The 22842-nt window shown below is 40.7% G+C and overlaps 2 protein-coding genes across 2 annotated transcripts in view; both read right to left on the minus strand.

Moving 5' to 3' along the window:
* Positions 1-2598: 2598 nt before the first annotated feature.
* Positions 2599-8714, minus strand: LOC124412664 (enhancer of split mbeta protein-like). The gene is made up of 4 exons (XM_046892730.1): positions 8549-8714; positions 7993-8082; positions 3524-3796; positions 2599-3120 (listed from the first exon to the last, which is right to left on the minus strand). Exons 1-4 carry the CDS (start codon positions 8600-8602, stop codon positions 2659-2661), a joined length of 879 nt encoding a protein of 292 aa, XP_046748686.1. The 5' UTR covers positions 8603-8714; the 3' UTR covers positions 2599-2658.
* A 2262-nt stretch (positions 8715-10976) lies between these two features.
* The window catches only part of LOC124412701 (tubulin monoglutamylase TTLL4-like), a 209050-nt gene continuing 197184 nt past the window's right edge, over positions 10977-22842 (minus strand). Inside the window, exon 7 of the mRNA XM_046892815.1 lies at positions 10977-11080. The gene's annotated coding sequence lies outside the window, so the exon portion shown is untranslated. The remainder of the gene's footprint in view (positions 11081-22842) is intronic.

Genomic DNA, 22842 nt, shown 5'->3' on the forward strand with positions numbered 1-22842 from the left:
CTCTGCCCTACTTATCGTTGATCCAAAAATCATCTGTCACAGAATCGATTAGTGCAACTTCTTGTCGACTCGTTGGACCCCAGGAACTGCAAGAACGGCATTCAAAATGGCGTAGCATCAACCGACGAAAAAACACGAATAGCGTACAGGGAAATCTTACGTCTTTATTGATTTCATCGCAGGTTACAAATAATAGTAATTGAGCAATATCATACACATCGTATTCTGCAGAGATATATTCCACCTGCGCAGCTGCGTGTGAGACAGAACTCAAACTATACTAACGAAGTAAACAAATAACTATCTTACATAACATATCTCATATTCCAATTAAAATCAACTACAATCCACTTCTATAGCCTCATATTCTCTTAGTCTCCCACTTTGACATTATTTGGAAACGTGTTGAAGTCCTTTACACTGATACATGAACACTTGTACTAGACTCAAGGTACATTGAACAAAAGTTAACTGATCCGAAATCAAAATTTCGTAGCTATGGTTTTGTCATTCTTCCTCCCAATCTTTTCGAAAACCCAACAGGAATTCGATACGTTGTTGCAGTAACATCTGACTTGTCGTTCCCATACGGCGAGACTGTCCGCAATCGATTCCTCCTGCAAAATTGCGTCGATACAGTGCATGAAAAATTTGGTTCCAGCATTATTTGCAATGATTGAAAGTTTACCCAAAATCTGAATGAGTCAGCCTTACTTTTTATCCGATTTTTGAAACTCGAAAATGCTTCGTCCGAGAATCGATCTGCAGAGCCCTTTTTGCCGCCAATTTGGACGTCAGAAATTTGAAACAAACATCTAGAACTTTGTAGGCCCCACAGCAGTGGAAATAGGCATGAAATACATCAAAATTTATCGTTTTTTTTATAATGTATCGATCTAACAGAAAATTGTTACAAAAAAAATATATATACTTATTTCATAGATCGAGGATCGCAACTAATGTAATAATGCGATTAAGTTCAGTTATAACTGTAGGTCACAAAAACGGAATAAATAAAACAGCTTTCTATTCGCACGTAGATCCCGACGATTGGTGTAGATCTCTGCCATCCTCTATGCTTGAAAATTTAATTGCTACGAGTGATTGTTTTGAGTTTTATCATATTTAATTACAATAATAATCCGTTGAATGGATCAGAAACGAAATCTTGCGAGAACCGATACGAATGAAATGTATTACAAATTATAACGCTTACACCGTTCACAAACAAATTAAACGTATAAACATTACAATTATGGTATATAAATAAAGTTTGTTCCATTCTTAAGTCTAGCATTCACAACTATATAAAAGTTTTCTCCTCATAAATATTAACAGTAATAATCTAAGAATAAAATTAATTCATCATTCACATCAGCTTAACATAATTACTATACATATATTGTATTTGTAGATTTAACTATTATGTGTATATATATATATATATATAGACGTATAGTAATAGTAGTAGTAGTAGTAGTGGTAGTACATATATATACTACATAAAACTACAAAGTAACAGAACAATAATGATAACCTTGGATACATTCGTATGAATTCTACCAACTACTACGTTAAAGCCACGTACCAAATTCATCAACATTACCGTATATGTGTGTTATATAGTGAATAAAGTTTTGTTTCCACTTTCTACAAAAACAGATGTAGTAATATTAAAATTATTGCAGATTTGAAGCATCACTTATTTGTCGTTCCTTTACACCCTTAAAGATATTCACCTATTCCTACAGCGAGAGTTAAGGCTATAGTATAATCATTACCATATCAATGTTAAAATTACAAATTAGTTATTATGAGGTGTCATATAATTTTAATATAAATACATTACGCTTCGAAATAAAATAAACAATCACAGATTATTTTGTTTCTAATATAACTGGTGAGGCACTTTACCCTGAATTTGATTTTTGAATCTATATCAGATACGAACAGTTCCTATAAGGATTAATTAACCTTTTAGAATGTAGAAATGGTCCTTGCCAGTAAATTATGTTTTGTATTGCAACTTTCGACTTGAAAAATATGACGTTAAGACAGAAATAAAACACTTAAACTATTGCAAACTTTTCATGAATCAGTAGAATACGAGAACAACACAGGGGAATAAAATTAAGTGACAACTTAAGCTATCATACAGTATTCGTACAAGTCATATGAAGAAATCTTACTATATCGCTAAATTAATTATAAATTTATTATAAAGAACTAACATGAAGCAAATATGTATCACATTGTCATCGCAGATGAATATATAATTATTTCGACTCACGAAATTGTGAACCCGTTAAATAATATATAATGGTATATATCTATAAATATATGTATAAAATGAATGAATAAACTTATAATAAAAAAATGTACCGAAAAATAATGTGTCCTACATATCGAAGCCATAATGGGATACCGAAAATTGATCGAATATATAGTCGGCGAAAAGGGTGCTGCAGATTTTTTAAGAGAATCAAGAACGGAAATACTAAATTGTTTATTATTTAAAAAATAATATATATTGGAACAAATGAAAACGAAATTGAAATAATGAATTTTTGCCTCTCTGATTATAATTCTTAAATTACAGTCGGTTAAGAAGGGCTTCGCCTACCATCGCTCGAAGTATGAAAGACGATGTTGGGCTGACTACCAGGGTCTCCACATCGGATCACTATCGTCAACATTTTCGACGTCGATCTCTTCGTCATCGTCGGCAACTGGTTGAGGGTTAGGATCGGTTGTGGCCTGACGATCGACCGTCGGTAACCGGTTATCGGGGGAGAGATCTATGGAGCATCCAGCTCGAGCGATCGATACGGGTGTTTCGTTACCGACGCGGCTCGGCGGCGCCAATTCTTTACCGACTTGACAAGGAGGAGTGAGCGGCCGTTCGGTAACGTTAACCTTGTCACCACGGTAAGGATGCAGCGTTACCCGCGGTGACAAATTCTGTCTCGGGGATGGCGAACCTCTGGTGCTGCTACCGGCAGGGCTTACCGACCTCACCAAAAGCTTCGCCGTTTTCTCCAAGCTCGCTAAGGTTGGCGAAACCAGCTCTGATCTTGACGCCATCGGAGATGAAGGAGGAGAATTCGCTTTTTGCGGGACCTGCTCGAAAAGGAATTGCTCAATCAATATGCGTGACAATTACAAAAGATCAAGGATTTCGGACGTAGGGGCGTGCAATAAAGAAACTTGGCTAGACGTCTCATTAGTTTAGACGAATTTCGGTGATTTTATTAAGTCAGAACTTGATATTGTAGAGGGAAAATGAATGAAAATATAAATTCTCAAAGGAGTTCGAATAAAAAAATTGCCTCTCATGAGATTGCACGAATCAGTCGTTAAATATTAGCCATTTTTGTTAGTCAAAATGTGCATTTTACGGAACGATTGAAATTTCGCATCATGGGTCAATAAAATTAGACAATATTCTATTACAGGAGTTCTGAGTGATTTTGAGAAAATTATCGGGACAAAAGTAACAAAAGTCACAGCGTTACTGTCTGACCTGGATCTCGATTTGCCTGGTGGCTTGAAGACCCGAAGCAAGATGTCGAGCAAGCCGATCGGCAGCTTCTCCAGGGAGGGCAGTGAGAAACCTACAAGCCTCAGCAGCGCAGTGTCCAAAGCCTGATCGCCATCGGTTCTCCGACGAATCTTCGCCTGGGACAGCGACTGTCGACAATCCAGAGGGTCGCGAAGCCTGAAGACGTTGAAGGTGCCGTACAGTCAGCTCTAAAATGTCGGCTTTTTCTAGCTTGCTGATGTTCTCTCCTTCGGTCTGTAAAAACAAAGCAAAAGTAAAATATTTTTCTTTCAATTACTTCCTTATCTTATTTCAGAGATGACTTAGAAATCAGAAGAAAGAATGCGAAAGATCTAGGTTCCAGCAGAAAACGTTTGCAACAGTCGCAATTGATTAGGAGCTTGTTAATCTTAATCAATTAAAGACAAACTCGGATTATTTTCTCCGCTTTTTTGCGACTTTAGTTATCAGACACCAATCAAAATTACTTCGTGGTATTGCGGGAAGTGAAGCATAAAGTGGATTTCGACATAAGCCTTGAACTACGATTGTTCCGACGATGCAAGGAATGTTTGTGATCTCTTACCCCAACACCGGAAATCCAAGATCAAAATCTCGTGTTCGTGGCTTACTCTCGCTGGAGATAATGTCGATACTGAAATGCTCTACAAATTTGAACCTGATCGCCTGACTAGTTCCGGAGATATCGTGCACGGAGTGCGTAGGTCTCAAGAACCATCTCGATCAACGCCCACGCGGAGAATAGGATTAGTTACACTATACGGAGTGCTATCATCAAGTCACCACGTTGGATGAGGAACATATAACAAGTTTTTGGAGTATATAGCCCTTATTACTCTACAAGAAAATAAACTCAATAAGACTGCGGTCATCAGGGTTTATTAAGTTTCGTCAACCTAAGCCAAGTAAAAAACTTGTCGAGTTTTTGGACTCTTGGAATTTGTTTTGAATCTCATAAGAAAATGAGTTACAGATTGATGGAAATACACCAATTTATCATCAATGAAACGTACATACAAAGATATGTCTGAATAATACCGACTCCGAAGATCGAATTGCCTTATGATCTCTTTGCAACCGACGGAGAAGAGATTTTATAGAGAGGAAACTCGACGCGAAATCTTGACATAACCTCTAGCGAGTCGCGTCCAAGCCACATGCTCGAACTTTTAATGAAAAAAGCTACTCGCGAGGAGATATAAAGCTAGATAAAAGTTCGTGAAGCTCTAAGCGCAGTTTCGAGACAAATTGTCAGCACGAATATCTACTCTATAACAGAAGCGTGGAATTCTCTACCATAAACAATCTCCGTGCGTGAGAATCGCCAACGTATAATAAGAAGTCGATTAATTACGTCGCGACTCGTTTGACGGCGCCATAAAAAGAGAGCTCGACCTAGAGTGGCGTCTCGTTGGGGAATTTTCAAAGCATGTTGAGGTCGAATCGCGGCTCAAACGTTGCCTGGAACACGAAATCAGCGAGTTACGCGGTTCGAGTCCGGCGTTCCGCGTTCTTTTATTCAAATTCCGGCAATGAAATTGAATCGCTCCACGGTCTGATGGCGCGAGGTCGGTTCACACGGAATCTTCGACGGCTAGAAACGCGTACCGAAGCAGCCGAGAAACATTGCAGGGCCGATACACGAGGATCAGGAGCGCGTCGATGCGAGGATCGTGCGCGACCGAATCCTCGGCTCCGTGGCGCCTTTTTTCACCCGCTCCGCAGCCGGAGACGACGCTGCTAATACTGTTTTTATTACTTGTGTGGGTTTTCGAGGTTTTGTCAGGCTTGTCCGTTCCCCGAGGATTGTTTGCTTTGTCTCGAGCGCGGCGAATTCGGGTTAAAAGTCGGTCCCCTCGAACCCACCTCCGATGGCATCATGCCGGGTACATGGGAGAATGCCAGACGTCTGCTACACCCGCAGCATCCAGCAGATATCGACTCTGAACTTGTTTCAATTAATAGAAATCTGTTTGAACTGTCCAAGTTTTATAATCTTATTTTTTTATTGCTGTTTCTAATATTACTTTTCAAAGGTTGCTCTGTACTCGCCAAGTTTTAGTCATGTATAGATTATTGTATCTTTGGGTATCTTTTTTAAACTACGCTTGCAAACGGAAAAGAAAACAAATCAAAAAACTTGTCTTTTTTCAGAGATATAATTCAATGGCATGTTTTTCTACAACTATTTCGATATTCAATTTTGTTTTAGATTTACATGCGCACTACATAAGAGTAATTTAAATGGGAAATTTTTCGAAAGATCGTAACTCAAAAACTAAGATAAATATTTTCAGAAAGTTAGGAATTCCCTTTTCGACAGACAGAATGTACCAAATTAAGGATAAATTGTCTGGATTGAAATCCTTCACGTTTGCCAAGCGATGAAGAGTGCAATTTTCATTGATCAAGGGTCTTTGCGTAGTTTGTTATTTACATACCAACTGCAATATTACCCATACATATATCGCCCATGAATAAATATCTCGGAGTTGAGGAATTTACTTCCTGGCGGTCAGCCTGCGTTAAATTATACAACCATTACGACCGTGCTGTCGAAAGGATCAGCAAAGTGCACCAAGAGGCGATCGTCGAAGCACGAAATTTCACGATTTACTCCGCTGTTATACTTAATTCGAAACAAAACGCAACGCGCGTTTCTCTGCTGCAGCGATGCGTTTCCCGCAGCGCACATGGGATGAATAATATTCTTTCAAAAACGGCTCCAGCTCCCGCATCAGAGCTCTATACGTCTATATATGTAGATATGTGTGTATTTCACGTTACGACACCGCATCAACGTCGTCGAACGCGTATAATTAAATCTCGTATACAAGAGAATTTCCGAGAAGAAAATTACCCCGGTCAAAACTCAATGGGACATTAAACACACCCGTCTTTCTAATTTATGAATCCTTAAACTCCGGCTTTACCACAATTTATGCCGCTCCTATCCTCCACGCTTGCGTTACGCTGCGCTTAAACGCGCTCCTGCGCTTTCGGTGTATATATATATATATATATATATATATATATATATATATATATATATATATATACTCCACACGCGAAGAGGTTACTACAATAATTCATTGAAGCAGCGAATGCTACCGAAAACTTATTTACCCATCTTTTCGGTTCGAGATTGCAGTAAATTGGAAGTAAAAGACAGAGAAACTTGTTACTGTCGATAGAAATATCGACGATATTCAAATTTTTTTCATCCCTATAAAAACTCGCAATTTTTTTATAAAAAAAAACCTCAATTCTTTTTCATTCGCATTGAAATCCTGTAGATATTTCAACGACTCAAACTTGTTGCAAGGAATTGAATCTTATTCTTGCGCATAAATTATATCCTACAGTGAAGATGTGTTCAGTAAATACCGCGGTGCGAAAACTTCTTGCTCGAGGCAATCAGGGGCTGGTTTTTTAATTTCTAACTACCATACGAGCAGCGTTTACACGAGATGTTCTCTCCGATACTATCGAAGGCGGTCCGTCGGGTTCCCGCATCCCTTTGGCGCCGTCGCTTTTCGACGACCCGTTGAAGAGAGTATAATGCAAGTAAAGACTTTTAAACACGCGCCGAAGCCGTTGATACTTACGTATAATATAAACGGGTTTTACTCTCCGCCGATCTCGCGGATCCTTTATGTATGCAAAGTCGATAAAAATTCGACGCGAAACGACGCGTCCGATCAAAACCTTCGGCCCAATAAACTTTATTATACGCGCAATTTATACCCTCAGACACCTGTTAAGGTCCCACTGAGGCCTTGATCTTCCTCTGAAATTGCCCCGTCGCACCTTAAGACGAGGATCCGCATTAATAACAAGACGAGAAAAATTTCGGAGTAATTTAAGGCCGTTCATACTCCAGTTCGGAAAGTCACGCGAAGATTGGCAAAGGCGTTATATCGTTATCGAATTATCGAGTCAAGGGTTGAGCCCTGATTGATGTTCGAAACGGGACCCAATCGACTCGTTTTCTCGTTTCAAAACACCTGAGAAATGCGATTTTGATTCGTTGGGCAGCAAATATTAAAGCTTTTCTAGATCAATTTTTGAATATACAAGTATTAACAAGGATTGAATATTTTAATAACATGTCAGGGAACCGAAAATCGCAGCAAATGGAACCGATTTCTTATTATTTTTACTACCGATTGTGAAATGAGCACAAAAAAATTTTTGTAATTTACTTAAAATGCGGAGATTTCGCGGAACAATTGTAATAAAAATGTTATACTTTTTTCCGAGAGTTTAATTTTGAATCTTATATATCTCAAGAATCATCTCATAATAATTTACCGATTTGAGAAATATCCTAAGCATTATTCGACTTCAAGGTTAACACTTGATTTGCCCCTTCTTCGCCAACCTCCGTAAATGGACAATCAAATTTATAAAATGATGATGATGCTCACCTCCAAAGCGTCGACCATGAGATCCTTGAGTTCGTCAAGGCACCGGTTGATACGAGCGCGTCGTTTCCGTTCCAGAAGAGGTTTGGTTATCTAACGAATCACAGTAGGAGAATTAGGATATACCCTTAATTGTCAGTTCTCTCTCCACCCCTCCCAGGCGGCTCGGAGTTTCATTGAATCAAGTTGTCAGATTGAAATTAATCATAACCACAGCGTATCAACGCACGCGTGTAGGTACATATCTATATGTATATCCGTGCTTTTTGAGCTAGCTTCCTTTTCGTACAAGAATAAATCAACGTTGGGCAGTAAAAAAATAAAAAGTAATTTCAAAATAACTTTTTTATCACATTATTACGAGACTATTGTAGTAATATAGTAAACGGCAACGTGAAGAATTTCTGATATTTTCGACTCGAAGAATAATCATTCCAATAAAAAATCAGTAACCGATTTATTCCGATTTACCGAATTGAAACAACGTCCTCGAAATAATGTAAGATTGCGAAATATGACAACATCGTATCAACGTATCAGAAAAATCTAAATATCTTACCTTTTTGTACTGATAAGTCCTGGAAACCGGATGCGGATAATCGTACGACATCATTGCAGAATGAATTCTAATTCTCGTTGTTACGTTTGGCTATTAATGCGACAAAAACAACCGGGATGAACCGAAATTGAAAAAGGGCGTCGAGAAAAATTGGCAAAAATTCACACACTAAAAAAATGAAAATTTTCCGTCGACGCAACGAGGTCGACGAAAGGTCAGCCCAAACCGTTCCGAACCTTTGACCACATTTCGTAAACTGATTGCAAGTGCGATGACAGCTGGAGAAGACGAGCGATCCTGGTTGGAAAAATCGTCGCACATACACGTGACGTTCACTACTCGAGGTCTGCCGACGGACTGGCAATGCGAAGGCAGCGGCGGCCATGCCGATAGACAGACCTTCAGCCACTTCAAAGGCCGGAGGAGAGCTTTACCACCACCGCCACCGACGCTCTCGACAACGATCATCATCGTCGCACCGTGCAGTTGGCGTTTCGGATACACCGACACAGATGCAACGATCTTCTTCGGTCTTTGCTGCACTTTTAACCCTGCAGGGAACGCCGTCTCAGCATTGGATTCTCTCTCTCTCTCTTTCTCTCTCTCTTTTACCCTGTGTGCATGTGCACGTTAAATTGTACGTACCTACCGCGGTTATTTCGTCGTTAAACGCGGCACTTGATAAATAGTTATCGCCGGTTTAGGTACGCACTTGTTGGTTCACACCGTTTAAATTGTCTTGAATTTCTACCTCACATATAGGCTTTGAGAGAGGAATGAGATGCTTGAGTGGATAAGAACTCGATAAGCTTGTCATGTTTTATGAAAATATGGATCAAAGGATACCGATTTTTACTTACAATTTTTGATTCAATGCTACCGCAGTTACGTTATCAATCAATACAAACCTGTAATACGAATTCATCGAGCATTTTTTTCTACTTTTTACTAAATTCCTGATCATAATATGTGTAAGAAAAGTGACAGAGAATCGAGGCAAGAATAATTAACATTTGCTTTATCCTGCTCAGCATGAAGTAAACGATTAATTTTACTCACGAAAATTATTGTTTAAAATTGTTTAAAAATCCGCAGAAAGTGCGGAAAGGAGAGCAAAAAAAAAAAAAAAAAATTCAGGGCAACCTGCAGTTCCTTGAGGAATTTTCAATTCCCGTAAACTCCAGGCTCTTCTCTATTTACCCGCTCGTTTTCTTAATATTTATCTTGGCCTGGTAGGATCAAGTGCGTATGGTGTTTGGGAATTCGTGGGTATATAATAAACCATCCGAGCCTGCAGAGAATATCACAGCGTCTGGTCCATTCCCGTCGACTTTTCCATGTCTGGATATCTTTCTCACATTCATAAACTGCATTTGGCTAATGGACTCTTCTGCGGCTTATCGTCAGCGAGGCTCAGAGCATAGGTGCAAGGCTTTTTTCCTGACCTCGTCATGTGTCAGCTGCAATCGGTGCAATCAGAAACGGGCAAGGGGACCTCGGCCCAATTGGACTAAACGCATGAATGAAACGTCATTAATGTTCCCAGCGTGTGTAAGTAGGTATAACTCGGGAATTCAGAACGGAAAGTGTGTCTGCTTGTTTGTAGCAAAAATCAAAATTTTGTTCTTTGTATATGTATATCGATCGATCGATTGTTTCGTTTCGAAAATTCACGATCTTCTGTTTTGCAGTGTACAGATCAGGGTGATCAAAGCAGCGATTAAAGTACAGAATGTACGGAATAAACACTTTAAGGGTGTGAAACCACCCTCCAAATTACGTATATCAAAGATCGATTTAGCAGTTTTTTCTTTTCCATTTCTGAATTGAGAAAATACCATTTTTCTTGGATTGGTTAAAAAATGTTATGTTCTTGTGGTTGAAACCACCAAATCGCTCCTTGACATGCCTTACTTTGGAGAGTGGTTTCACCCCCCTCAAAGTGTCCAATAGCAAATATAAAAAAAAAAAACGTGTCGCTTAGTTTTTAGTCTATTATAAAATATTACAAAAGAAAACAAATCTTTTTTGTAATTAGTTAGCTACAGACTCATGACCACAAAAAAAAAAACTTGACCGAACAGCTGTCATCACATCCTCGAAGTTACATCAATCCAGTTCGATAACCGCCGATCACTCACACCAGAGTTTTGAGAGATTGCAGAGATTTTTCAATTCTGGCCGGATATTCTTCGAGGGTGGAAAATGACGCCCCTCAAATTCCAGGTCTGCGGCTCTAGCGTCTCACGTTTTTGACTGCGCCACGGCGTCTTTCCTTCGAGATAAGGGTGACTTGACACCGTTTCGTCGGCGGTCGGGGGGAGGATGAGGATCGACCGCAGGAGCTGCTAGCCGGCGAATTCCTCCACCTGAGTTCACACTTGGGTTCGCGGGCGTCGGGTTGTTTTGATTCCTGCGGTCGCCTCGCGAGTCTTGCGGCAGTTATCCGCCTCCATACTCCCACAGATCTCCAGTGACTTTCGAGGGAGTCACGTCGCGTCGTCTGCTGGTTGCCCAGTCGGTCACTTCATCCTGCGCAACCCCGAGTACCGGGAACCCAAACAACAATAATCAATTGCGTCACCAAGACGAAGGTTCGATTAAAAACACCGCGGCGGGTAACCCGACGCTAAAGAATTTTGATTCTTATTTTATCTCACGTCACGACTCGCCTCTAAATTCGAGATCTGCGCCGTGATCCGTTACTCGAAAATCTCTGAGAAATTTACAATTTTTTTGCTGCTCGTAGGTTTTCACGGTATTCGATTAGAAGAATGCCTGAAGTGGTTTAAAAAATTAAGAAAGTGGAAACTCAAACCTTACAAAAATTCACCTTAATCGTTTTTAAGAAATTTCTAGACTCCTTTACGATTATCTCTGATGATTATTTTATAAACAAATTCTATTATCTTCTTGCAACAATTCATCCCAAAAAATTAATTTTCGAACGAAGAACGAAGATACGACGAATCGGAATAACTACTTTGCTGTATTAAAGTAAAAACGATAAAAAAAAGTTGACAAATCCTTGTCACATAAATCAGCTTTAGATACCGCGATTTTTGTAACCATGTACAATATAATAATCCATATATAATTGGTAATACAAAAAAGAAAAAGAGGGAGAAGACAAGAAATTAGCGTTTCGCCTTCGAGTCCAGTTATTTTTCATTTATCTATTTATTTATTTCCTTTTTTATCATCAAATCTGAAAAGTAGCCAGTGTTCTTTTCTCTCTCTCTCTCTTCTTGCTCTCTTTTCTTCGCTATCGTGTTTAATGGTCCTCGGGCGTTATCGGGCGTCAAGACTCGATGTACGTGCGTCGAGTCGAGACCTGGGGCCCGAGGGCTCGGGGGCCCAGGGGCCCGGGGGTGCGCCGAACGGAGAAACGGGGCTCGGCTGAATGAACGAATGAATGAACCCGTGGCGCATGCGCTCGTTCGCGTCTAAATATCACGTGTAACCGATACGCGACTGCGGCTCCGGGTCCGGATGGGTTATGGGTATACCTCGTAGCCGCTCCGTACGTATCAAACTCCAGCCTGTCGCCACGGCGAACCGGGCTAATGACCAACGGCCCGAGAAAATACGCGTATATCTTGATAGGTGCGTGCCTCGAGTGACCACGCGTGGATACCTATATATGCTATAGGAATGAACTGAACACTCGATCACGCGAGTAGCGATTTCTCATTTTCCACGCCTCTCGCTCCCTTTTTTTCGCCGTTATTTCACCTCGCGATAGCTTGCAACTTGATATTATACTATATGAATATGATGGTGAATTCGCAGATTCTTTTCGACCATTTGTTTTTAATCTAGAATTTTTTAGCGCGAATTTCCTAGTTTGAGGAAGTTGGCAGCTGGGTTAGAGATGCAGTGGATGAACCTTCCGAATCAAATGTTGGGAAAAGAGAAGAAAATGGGTCAAGCGATCTCTTATAAACTTTACAGCGAACAAGATGAACATGAAGATTTAGAACCTGATTGGAAATGCAAGAGTATCATTTTGAACCTTTGAATTATGACACCTTGTCTCAAGGTGTTGGTGTAGCTAATTACCTTGGGTTTGTTTGGGTTCATTTTTATTACAAACTGTACGGATCTTGTTACATTCGTGGATACTGTTATCGTCGGAAATAATATTGGTGGTCATTTGTGGGAAAGGATTCTTTCGCATTTTTCAACTCTTGATTTAGATGGTTCGACTGATATTATATCCTCAATCGTAGTTTTCGATATTCGAGATTCTTCAGTCACAGTTTTTTTTTAATATTCGACTCTCGATATATAGGAACAGATTTTTGAATTACCGCCAGAGGATTATTATTATTGCCTATATAGGCTAATGTAATTGGATTTAATGACACACGAATCTATATTTAGTTTATCAAAGGATCCATCGAATGAGTGAATTCAAATTCCGCAAAAGCTGAGAATTGAGCACCACATCGTGCATTAAAAGTTTCCATAACTGTCTACAAATTTGGATGAATAACGAAAAATTGAGACAACTTTTTCATCGTGAAATTGAGAACTCCTGAAAAATAAAATCAGTAAAATTTCATTCATTACAACTGGATAATATCAAACTTTAATTTTACTCATGAAATCTCAACTTAGCGGAAAGAAGAAAGGTTGAGAAAAAGTACTTACTTGGAAATCAAAAAGAAAACAAACAAAAAAAAAAAAAAAAAGAAGAAAAGAAAAAAAAACACGGCAAAAAAAAAGACAAAGAAAGAAATGAGACCCAGATTGGGCCCGCGCTGGACGTGTGCGGGTCGCGTGTAAGGCTCGCGCCTACGTCCTTTCCTTTCCTTTCCTTCCTCTCCCTATCTTCCCGTTCCTGTCCTTCCCGTTCGCGCGGCGGGGCCTCAGGTCGGTCGGGCGACTCAGCCGGTGCCCGTGCCAGGCAGCCGAGGGGCCCACAGTTTACCGACCGACCGTCGAACCGACGAACCAACGAACCAACGAACCAACGAATGTCCCGTGTGGGACGCGGGGCCTCGGTTCGTTCTCACGGTAGCCTCCTCGGCCCGGCTGGGCCCTACGGAGGGGCCTTGCTTCCTTCGTTCACTTCTACGCTAATACGTCCCCCTTCCCCTCCCTCCTCTCTCCTCCCCCCCCCCCCTCCTCGCACACGCACGATCTCTCCTTCCCTCGGCATAAAACTCCTTTCCAAAACGCAGGCGGAGGAGAAGAAGAGAGAAAGAAAAAAGGAGCAAGGGGGACCTCCGACACTTGGACCCAGTGAAAAGCAGATGCGTCTCGGTCAATCGACTCCATCTTTCTTTCTTTCTTTCTTTCACTCGCTTTCATTCACTTCTTCTCTTTTCTTAGTTTTCACCCCCCACCGCCTCTTTTTTTTTTCTCTCTCGTATCCCTCATTGTATGCACGAAGGGTTGGGGGAACTTCGTCGTGTGTCGCTATTTGCTCACCGAGGGGTTGAATCTCGACGCAGGTTGACAGTTTCTTTCTTTGATATCTTTACCGTTTTGTCAAGGAAATTAGTCGGTTCAAAATCGATACCTCTAATTCGTTTCGTTACTCGATTGACGGATACATTTCCTTAATTTTATCAAATTCGTTTATTTGTAGGGTGAGGTGAATTCGAAGATTAATATATTAAATATTCTTTTTAACATCCTAAAAGAATTTGAAACAAGTTAAAGTCCATATCAAAGTTCTTGTTTACAATTTGATTATCATTATTTTCTTTTTAGTTGGATTATAGAGAGAACCTTTTGGCCAAAAAAAAATCGATAGCAACTTACGAGTGCATTAATATGCCGAATATCGAACGTGCGGTTGCCTGCATCTGCACAGCCATGACGAACCGCATCGTCGTCGTCGTGCGAAAAAAAAGATATTGGCAACAAAATTTCGTGAACAATTACGCGATGCAGCGAAGCGAGGGGCCGTTCGTTCAACGTCCACGTCCCGTGGGTTCGAACACGCGAGATCCTGACGCCAAAATTGGGGGCCCCGTGTTTTCCCTTGACTCATTCAGCCGGCCAGATTGGCCAGAATTTCTGATATCCGGTCGACGGACTTCATCGTTTTAGGGGCGTGAGGGAGTCTTTTATTTATTTGATCGTGGGTCCGCCGGTTTAAACAATAGTTCAACGACGGCAACCTGTAACACTTGCGTTGTGCAGCAGCGGCCATTCATGCGCCGATAAATTCATTCATTCCATTCCATTCATCCATTATTCATTCGGTTTTGTGTATCCGCATGCATGCGTACATATTTATCACACACACGTAATAAACAGTAGGAAATCGGAGGCAAACAATGGCCGCGACAGTTGGCCGCGTGCGGTTGCGTGTGATAATGAACCTCGATTTTATGAATGAAACTCTGAAAATCCCGCTCGTCGTATCTGTTTAGGTATTGGTTATAATATATCAACTCCGAAAATACGTTTTATGAATGCAAGTGTCTGGGTGCTCATTCAAGCTTCTCTTTTGTGTTTATGGGGTTATACAAAAATGTAATTTAGATTTAACATGTCTGGAATTATCTGTATTGTGTTCATATTAAATGCAAAAATTTTACGAGATACACTGTTATTTCAATTGAATACATCCGCTAACGAGATCAACAACTTCCGTTGGAAAAACGAAAATGAAGAATTTTTATGCACATTAGATTGAAGTTAGTGTATTAAGAAGATAAAACGAATATTTTGAAAATTATTCAAAACTGTACGAAGAATCGATAATTTCTATTTAAACGGGTGAATGGAAAGTACTTACCCTAATTAAAAGTTCCTCCCTCCTTTTTATCCGTGCATTATTTAATTGAACGGTATTTCAACTTCTTGAGTAAAATTGACTCCATTCTAACGCCTGAAATAAGTTTTAACTTCAGTCTCGTTCAGTTTTATCCCGAGAGCCATGCGTCGAGCGTAATAAAGGCAGAAGAGACGCGTATAAAGACATGAATTAAACAGCGAGTAGTTCATAGTACGCGTTTTGTGATCGCAGAATAATGTTTAGTTACGCGGCAGGTACAGAGTCGATCGCGTCCCGTTTTGAAAATGCAAAAATCGGCACGCAGCCCCCGTATCATGTGCCTATGGAGAGTATCTCTTATTATATACGCGAGGGATAATTATACCACGCGGGATGCAATTATTCCCGCAGGAGCTGCGGGAGTCTCGGCAAAACGCTCGACGGACGTGACCGAGGAGGCATGGAATCATGCTTGTGCGGCACATCCGTAGAAGATTCACTCTACCTACGGCAACTCGTCAGTCAGGTTCAAGGAGTTGCGATGCTCCTACAGGACAAGGATGGACTCAAGATCGTTCCATTTGTTTTCAGAATACGCACGTGACGGAAGCCCCTTTGGTTAAGGAGAAAACTCGTTTCCTTTGCATGCGAATTGCGGAATAAGAATCGACCTTTTACTCGAAGAATCGCGAGATTTTTAACGCGGTTAGAAACGTCGAATTTTAAGGGAAAAAAATTAACGTTGGATTTAGTGTACAGTAGATATTTATGGCAAAGTGCTCTGATTTATGATGGAGAAAAGTTTGAGTTATAAAAATTGTGGTAATGTCAAAACAGCAGATGAAAGTTGAGCAATATGAGCGAAGAACGAGAACTTTTCTTCTTTATTATTATTATATTTATTTTTTTTTTTTTTTTGTGAAAAACCCAATTTTTTTCCCTCTGGATCCAGCCTGAAACGTCTAATATGGTCGAAAAATTCAGACTTTTTTAAAATCAAAATTTTGCATCTTGGTACGTACTCGAAGGCATGAAAATTGCATAAAAATAAAAAATTTTGCCTCGTATCGTTTACGGATAATTGATGGAGCCGCCCTTAGGCACACGCACAGAAATTTGGAACGTTCAAAGGCCCGGCCAACTGATCCTAAAATCACTTCGTCGGTCTAAGGAGCGCCGGAATTCTCACGGTATAGCAGCTATGTACTCGTCACGCGTGGCAGACACGAGAACTCGACAATACAAAGCCACCTGCAACTCTTCGCTACGAAGAATAAGCCAGTCAGACTTTGGATTCGCCAACAACTTCCTTGAGGATTCCCACGGCAAGGAAGGAAGAATCAGGTGCCCCGGAGCCAAGGGTGTAGAAAATAAACGGTCCGGTCCCCCGTACTTAAGTGTTATATGTACCTATTTTTGTCTGCGTGGCCTATATTTTTTTTTAAAACTCTTCTTTCGCCCGTCCGGCTAAACTCCTCTGGCCAACGAACCGGTCGCGGGTTAATTCCGCTTTACGTCAGGTGGGCAAGTCGCAGGTGAAATTAGTCCTCTCGATTTACTTCAAGTTCACGTTCAGCTATATTGGAAGGTGGTCAGAGGTTACTTGGAAATTTGTCGAGCTCGATGAATATATGAATATGGTGTGAGATAGTAAAATTATCTGAATTATCTTCGAAGGTTATCTTGGGTTACTTGAGAATACGAGAAGTTATCTAGAATTGACGAATCAAAACTAGATTCTCCTGGTTTTTGACCGCGTCAAAAAACGATCGACACTGATAAAATGGTAAACGAGAAATTAGGGATAAACGGGATTCGTAGGCAAAGAAATAAAACAATAAGATAATTTGTCAACGAACAAAGTGAGCTAAAAAAGGTGTTTGACTAGGATCCAAAGCACCAAAGTTCAACTACTTTGACTGTCCTGATAACTATAAATATTTTAGCCTATGTTGTATAGTCGAATTTGCTCAAAGTAATTTTTAATACGTGGCAGAAATGTCGTTTTATTCATATTTTGCACTATCATCGGTGAGCTAAAAAAGTCAGTGATAGTGGTGGACATTTTTTGGAACGTTCTTTGTCGTTTTTCTAACCACAGATTTATACTACGGTTCCATTTTCCTTCTAGGGACACACAAGGACTGAGTAAACTGAATAATAATGTGTAGGTATTGAAGAAAATTCCGGTACAACAAAATCACGAGATTCTTATTCCAAGCCTTCTGGCCTCAAAGTATCCGCCTTATAAGGAAGATTAGGAAGAGTGTTTTTGGGTGCCGAGCTGCAGTGGTGGGACATTGAAGAAAATTAGGGATGCACGTAGCGTGGATTAGAGTATAATGATTATAGGAGAGAATATTCGTCAAACTTTTTGTGTCGAAGCAGGACGGTGGACCGGATGAAGAAGGATATCGTGAGAATGACGGGATCCGTTGTGGCGGCTGCAGAAGCTGCTTGGAGTAAAACGAAGAGAGCAATCAGTCGTCGGGCGCAGCCGGAGGCGCCCGTGTGCCTCGGATCTCTCTTCTTCGCCAGCACGCGGCGATAAAATTTTATAAGAGGCATCTTCTGGGGGATGAGGTAAATGAAAGAAAAAAGAAAAAAAAAAATCCCCCTCCCTCCCTTCCCCGAAGTAGAAATAAGACGAGGCACGCGATATGAAAACGGGCGAAAGAAGCCGGGAGACTGAGTCCAAACTCGAGGAAAAATAGGAATGAAAGAAAGACAAACAAACGAAAAACAAATAAATAAACAAGACGAAAAGAGCGAAGAGGACTTCCTTGTAGCTGTGTCGGCTCCGGACATCCAACATCTACGAAACGCCGTCGCGACCGACTTTCGGATTCGTGACGGAAGCGGACAAGGATGTACCTAATATGAAACGTCAGCCACTCGGCTTGGCGGCTTTGCATGTATTATACACGCATTCGTTCTTCATCCGCATTGTACGAATCACGAACCACACACGTGTCATACATTATACGTTATACGTTATACGACGTTATGCGATCTATAGGAAATGCTTAGGCGTTAATGTATGGTGGTTTGTTCAGGCATGTGCTTCCAGCCTCGGTGTAATTCATGGACCGTAATTTGTGGCCACGATTTCATTCCGGCTTCGTTGGAGTTTAGTGAGTGGATCATATAGGTGCGCCGATGCATTTTATTGTGCCTCGGCATAGCCGGCTGGTTACATAAAGTTCACTAGGTATGTCGTGTCACTCGTCTCTGCTGGCTTCACTCTCTTACTGCACTCCACGGTCTAATGACCAATCGTTTCTACGTAATTTGTAACTTCGTTAGTTGTTTCTTACTTTATTTTCAGACTTTTTTATAACCCGGTGTGCAGGATCATTAGATAGAAATAAAAAAGCATCACCGATTTAAGCGTCTTGGTAAAGTGGGTTCTTTCAAAAAAAACGTCCACTGTTTGTTAGTCAATGTTTATCCCATCAGACTCTACTATTATCTACAAATTTACTGAAACACTTTTTACCCCTCGTTTTGGCATCGTTCAATATTCAAAATCGCAATATCAATAACGATTGATAATTGTTAATACTGAATTGGATTACTGAAAAGAGTATAAAATTCTTGTGAAATCCTTAAATGAAGGATCGACATTTAAATTTCAGTATCATCAATTTTCACATTTTCAAATAGATCTTCCTATCTAGCTATATAGCCAATATTGCAATTTGACGAATACCCAACGTACGACTACGAACTTGAATAAAAATGAGTATAAAGTATCAAGTCAAATTCCTCATTTCCTTCTTCAACCCTTCACGTAAACTGCGAACAGCGAAGACTCGTATTTTGAGGAATGATCGTAAAATGCAAAAATCTTCTACCAAATCGTTTTCGCTTCGGTATTCGCGTGGTTGACGAAGCAAACGGTTTGTGGCATAGGTATCGAGGGGCATAAGACAGGCAGGACCTGCGAGAGAGCGGAACATAGCGTGCTTCCTGTAATGGTTGGGTGGCGCCGTCCGAGGATTATTCCCACGCTGTGCTCACCCGGCCCTCTGGTTCTCTGTCATGGACACCGGCTTCTTATCCACCCCACCATCAACCTCGACGTAAGCGTGTCTGACGCGTGGTCTTAACGGCGGCTGCGGCATGGCTGGACCAAAAGTGCAAGGAGATTGATGATCAGGACATCCGAATAATTTTGGTGACCGCGTAAGAATTTTACTTCTCATTTTTATGCCTAATTGATGTAACAACGAATCCGCCTGCAAGTTGAAGAGTGTCAGAACAGATGAGCTTCGATTTTGAATCTTAAGACATTTGAAATTTCGTTTATGATTAGAAAAATTCGAGGAAGAGGTAAATTGTGAGTTATTTTTTGTATTTAGAGATATTGATTGCAGAGACTTCTTTTTTTTTTCTTTTTTGTTTTACAGTTTTTCCAGCAAGGGTGTGTCCGCTACTCCTTACGAACTGCAACCCAAACTACACCACTGCATTCATCCCCGTAAAAAGTTTGTGGCTTGTACGATTCGTGTATCAGCAATTTTTTACATTACGAGCTTGATAATTTTAGGGGATATATCGATAAGCTTTCAGGACAAAAATTGGAGCTGTGCTAAAGACGGAAAACTTCGTGCTTAAATATTGAACGATAGGTATAAAAAATTGATGTAATCATCGTGAGCAGACATCAGAATTGTACCTATACGGAATCAATTATACAGTTTACTATAGAAGGTTCAAATTTTTTATCTGAGATAATATTTTTCAAAACGTTTTGTCGGTTTATTGGTTATTATAAAAATTTGGGAACAAGTTTCATAAATATTTTCAAGTCTTACAGTGACTTTATATAATCCAGATTGTACCTGATATGCGATTTTTAATTATTACATCGACATGTTTTGCTTACGATTTTGTACGGCTTAAAATTGTCTATTTCAAAATTGTCTAAGCTTGATGACCATGGAATCTAATGTGTAATAAAAAAAAAAAAAAAACCTAAAAAACTTGCTTAAATTTTGACTGTCAACTCGCATTGCGCAGCAGTGACTGACTTTTCAAATTCTATATAAAACTGCGTCGGATCTAAAGCCGATTAAACGACACGAAGTAGCGATAATTTGTAACTAATTAGCGTCCTCCACCTGCCGCCTGAATTCAGCCTCGATCCTATTAACACCGCATGATTCTCGACCTCGTCAGCTCAAGTTTCTCCCCCAAGCGTGTCTCCGCGTGCTCTCTCGAGACTCGACAGTAATTGTATATTTTCGGTAAGCGAGAGTGTAGCCTACACTGGTAAATCGGTATACCTACGCAAGACGAACTGCGGGCACATTGTGTCCGAGTGTCGAGAGGATCGAAGGAGGAGGAGGATGAGGGGGATGAGGAGGAGGAGAGGAAATTGAAGCGTGGCTGTCGCGTGGTCAGGTTGGTTTACCTGCCCGCCACATCGGGTGACTCACGGAGGCGTAACTCTAGGAGCTCTGCAACGGATCCGGTGAAGAAGAAGAAGAAGAAGAAGAAGAAGAAGAAGAAGAAGCGGCCCGAGCTGATCCTCCGTCATTCCCACGGTTTTCAAGCCGAGTGCTCGAGAGCGTGTCCGTCGCGTGGCCGCCTACCTGGCGCACCGCAGGGCCGCGAAATCGCACCGTAACCAGGTGGACTCCACGCCGGATTACGCCGAACGCTTATCTCCGCCCATTTTATTATTCATTCCCACGGTGTTAAGTCTTGCTTTTACAGATTTTCGCCGAGATCTTGATCCTCTGTTTCCGAATTTACGCGATACGTGGACTCGATCCATGATCGAGATGAGGACGGAGATCACGCGACGCCACTTTCGGATTGATGGAAAGAAGACCGTTAAGGGGATGCTAAAGTTAGTCTTTACCGACTGAGGTAAATGTCACTGTTTTAACTGCTATCAAAGCCTACGTATTGCGTGTTTCTATAATCGAATTAATACTCGTTGCACGATCACATTTCCTGGACAAATTTTTAGATAGTTTTGTTCGGTATTGCATGTAGAATTTTGTCCTGTATGGGCTTTGATAATAGTTGAAATAAATAACATTTTACTCAGTCGGTAAATACTGACTATGTTATCCTCTAAATCGATACCCACGCGATAAATGAAATTTGGAAAATTTTTGCGTAGGGGGTAAACGATATTTATGCATTTTCGATAACTCGACATTGTGACCCTCCTATTTTCTAATCTTCTTACATTTCTATCCCCACCGCACTCAAAATAGATTCTTCAATAGATTCGCGAATGTCGATCCTTTGATCCAGTTTTCATTCCCTGAAATACCTAATTCTGTAATGTATGACAGATTTTTATAGATTATAAATTACAGATGTTCCATGATACAGACCTGCTTCCTTCACGACGCATAATACCAGAATATCTTCAATGCGAGAATCTTGAAGTGTGTCAATTGCACGGATCGATCAGTTTCTTTAAAGTTTCTCCTCGCCACCAAAAATCCCCTCCTTCGAAAAACAAAACCGTATCCCGTTCCGACCGTTATGTTCGTTGGACAAGGAGCGTGGGAAGACCTGACTAAAGAAGGCGTCTAGATTATACGCGAATCCTTGCAGCTAGAGGAACCGATGCACTTCCGTAGAGCGGCATGACGGCGACAGAAGTTGAAGAGGCGGATCAAAGTTTACACCTGACGCTCTGCCGTGAGAACCAAGTTCAAGTTGCAGGCGTGTAGCGTCACAAGACGTTGTCAGCGGCGGGTGGTTAAGGGGACAAAGCACCCCTATACCTTACGACGCATTCAGCTATCAAAATCCGTTGGAAAGAAATTAATTGGAAATGACATCAGGAAATCAGGTGTCTGATATAATACGATCTTTGAAATCCACGACGACGAAGAGAATAACGAAAATCGTCGGATCTCGATGAAAATTCATGACAACTCGACTTACTTGAATAAAATCGATCTTCACAACCCCTTGAAATCTAAATCGAATCACAATAAATTGGGTACAATGTAAATGAATTTAATCATCAAAAGTTGTAGCAGATTCGATGGATCAGTTAAGGGTCAGATTGTAACTTCATTCCACCTGCAAGTTAGCTATGATATTGTATGAAATTTTCAAGAAGCTTCTTCAACAGTACCAATTCCTGACGTCACATGTATTCGAATCTGCGATACATATAAAATCATACTTGCCTAAAATCAATCCAAATAAACGGAAAGACTTTCACGTAAACCAAAAAATACGTGAAGTTTCACTCACATATAATGTCTCCTGACAGTCTTAAAATGATCAAAGTTGACCTTTAAAATCTCGAAGCCTGGAATCACTCATAGGCTTAATAAGTGATCAGTCTCTACTCGTCTGAGACGTAGAATGACCAACATCTCGACGGAGAGTCGAGTCGATTGCCACGTGATCGGCACACTTTTGTACCAGGGTCCTGCGTTCAAGTCTAGGATAGGGAAAAAAACATAACAAATGAAGAAAAAAAAAAACAACACACAGTAACGTAGGCAGTCGTTTCGCATCTACACGTTCACAAAATCTGCGGACAATGTGCAGGCTTCACGTGGTT

The sequence above is a fragment of the Diprion similis genome, chromosome 2 (assembly GCF_021155765.1).
Source record: "Diprion similis isolate iyDipSimi1 chromosome 2, iyDipSimi1.1, whole genome shotgun sequence".
Taxonomy (NCBI): domain Eukaryota; kingdom Metazoa; phylum Arthropoda; class Insecta; order Hymenoptera; family Diprionidae; genus Diprion; species Diprion similis.

Bases quoted from the DNA above. Each gene is read 5' to 3' on its own strand.
- LOC124412664 (XM_046892730.1), bottom strand. From the start codon at position 8,602: ATGATGTCGTACGATTATCCGCATCCGGTTTCCAGGACTTATCAGTAC. The intron at 8,083-8,548 runs GTAAGATATTTA...GTGATTCGTTAG, and splicing joins GGACTTATCAGTACAAAAAG to ATAACCAAACCTCTTCTGGA. The intron at 3,797-7,992 runs GTGAGCATCATC...TTGTTTTTACAG, and splicing joins TCATGGTCGACGCTTTGGAG to ACCGAAGGAGAGAACATCAG.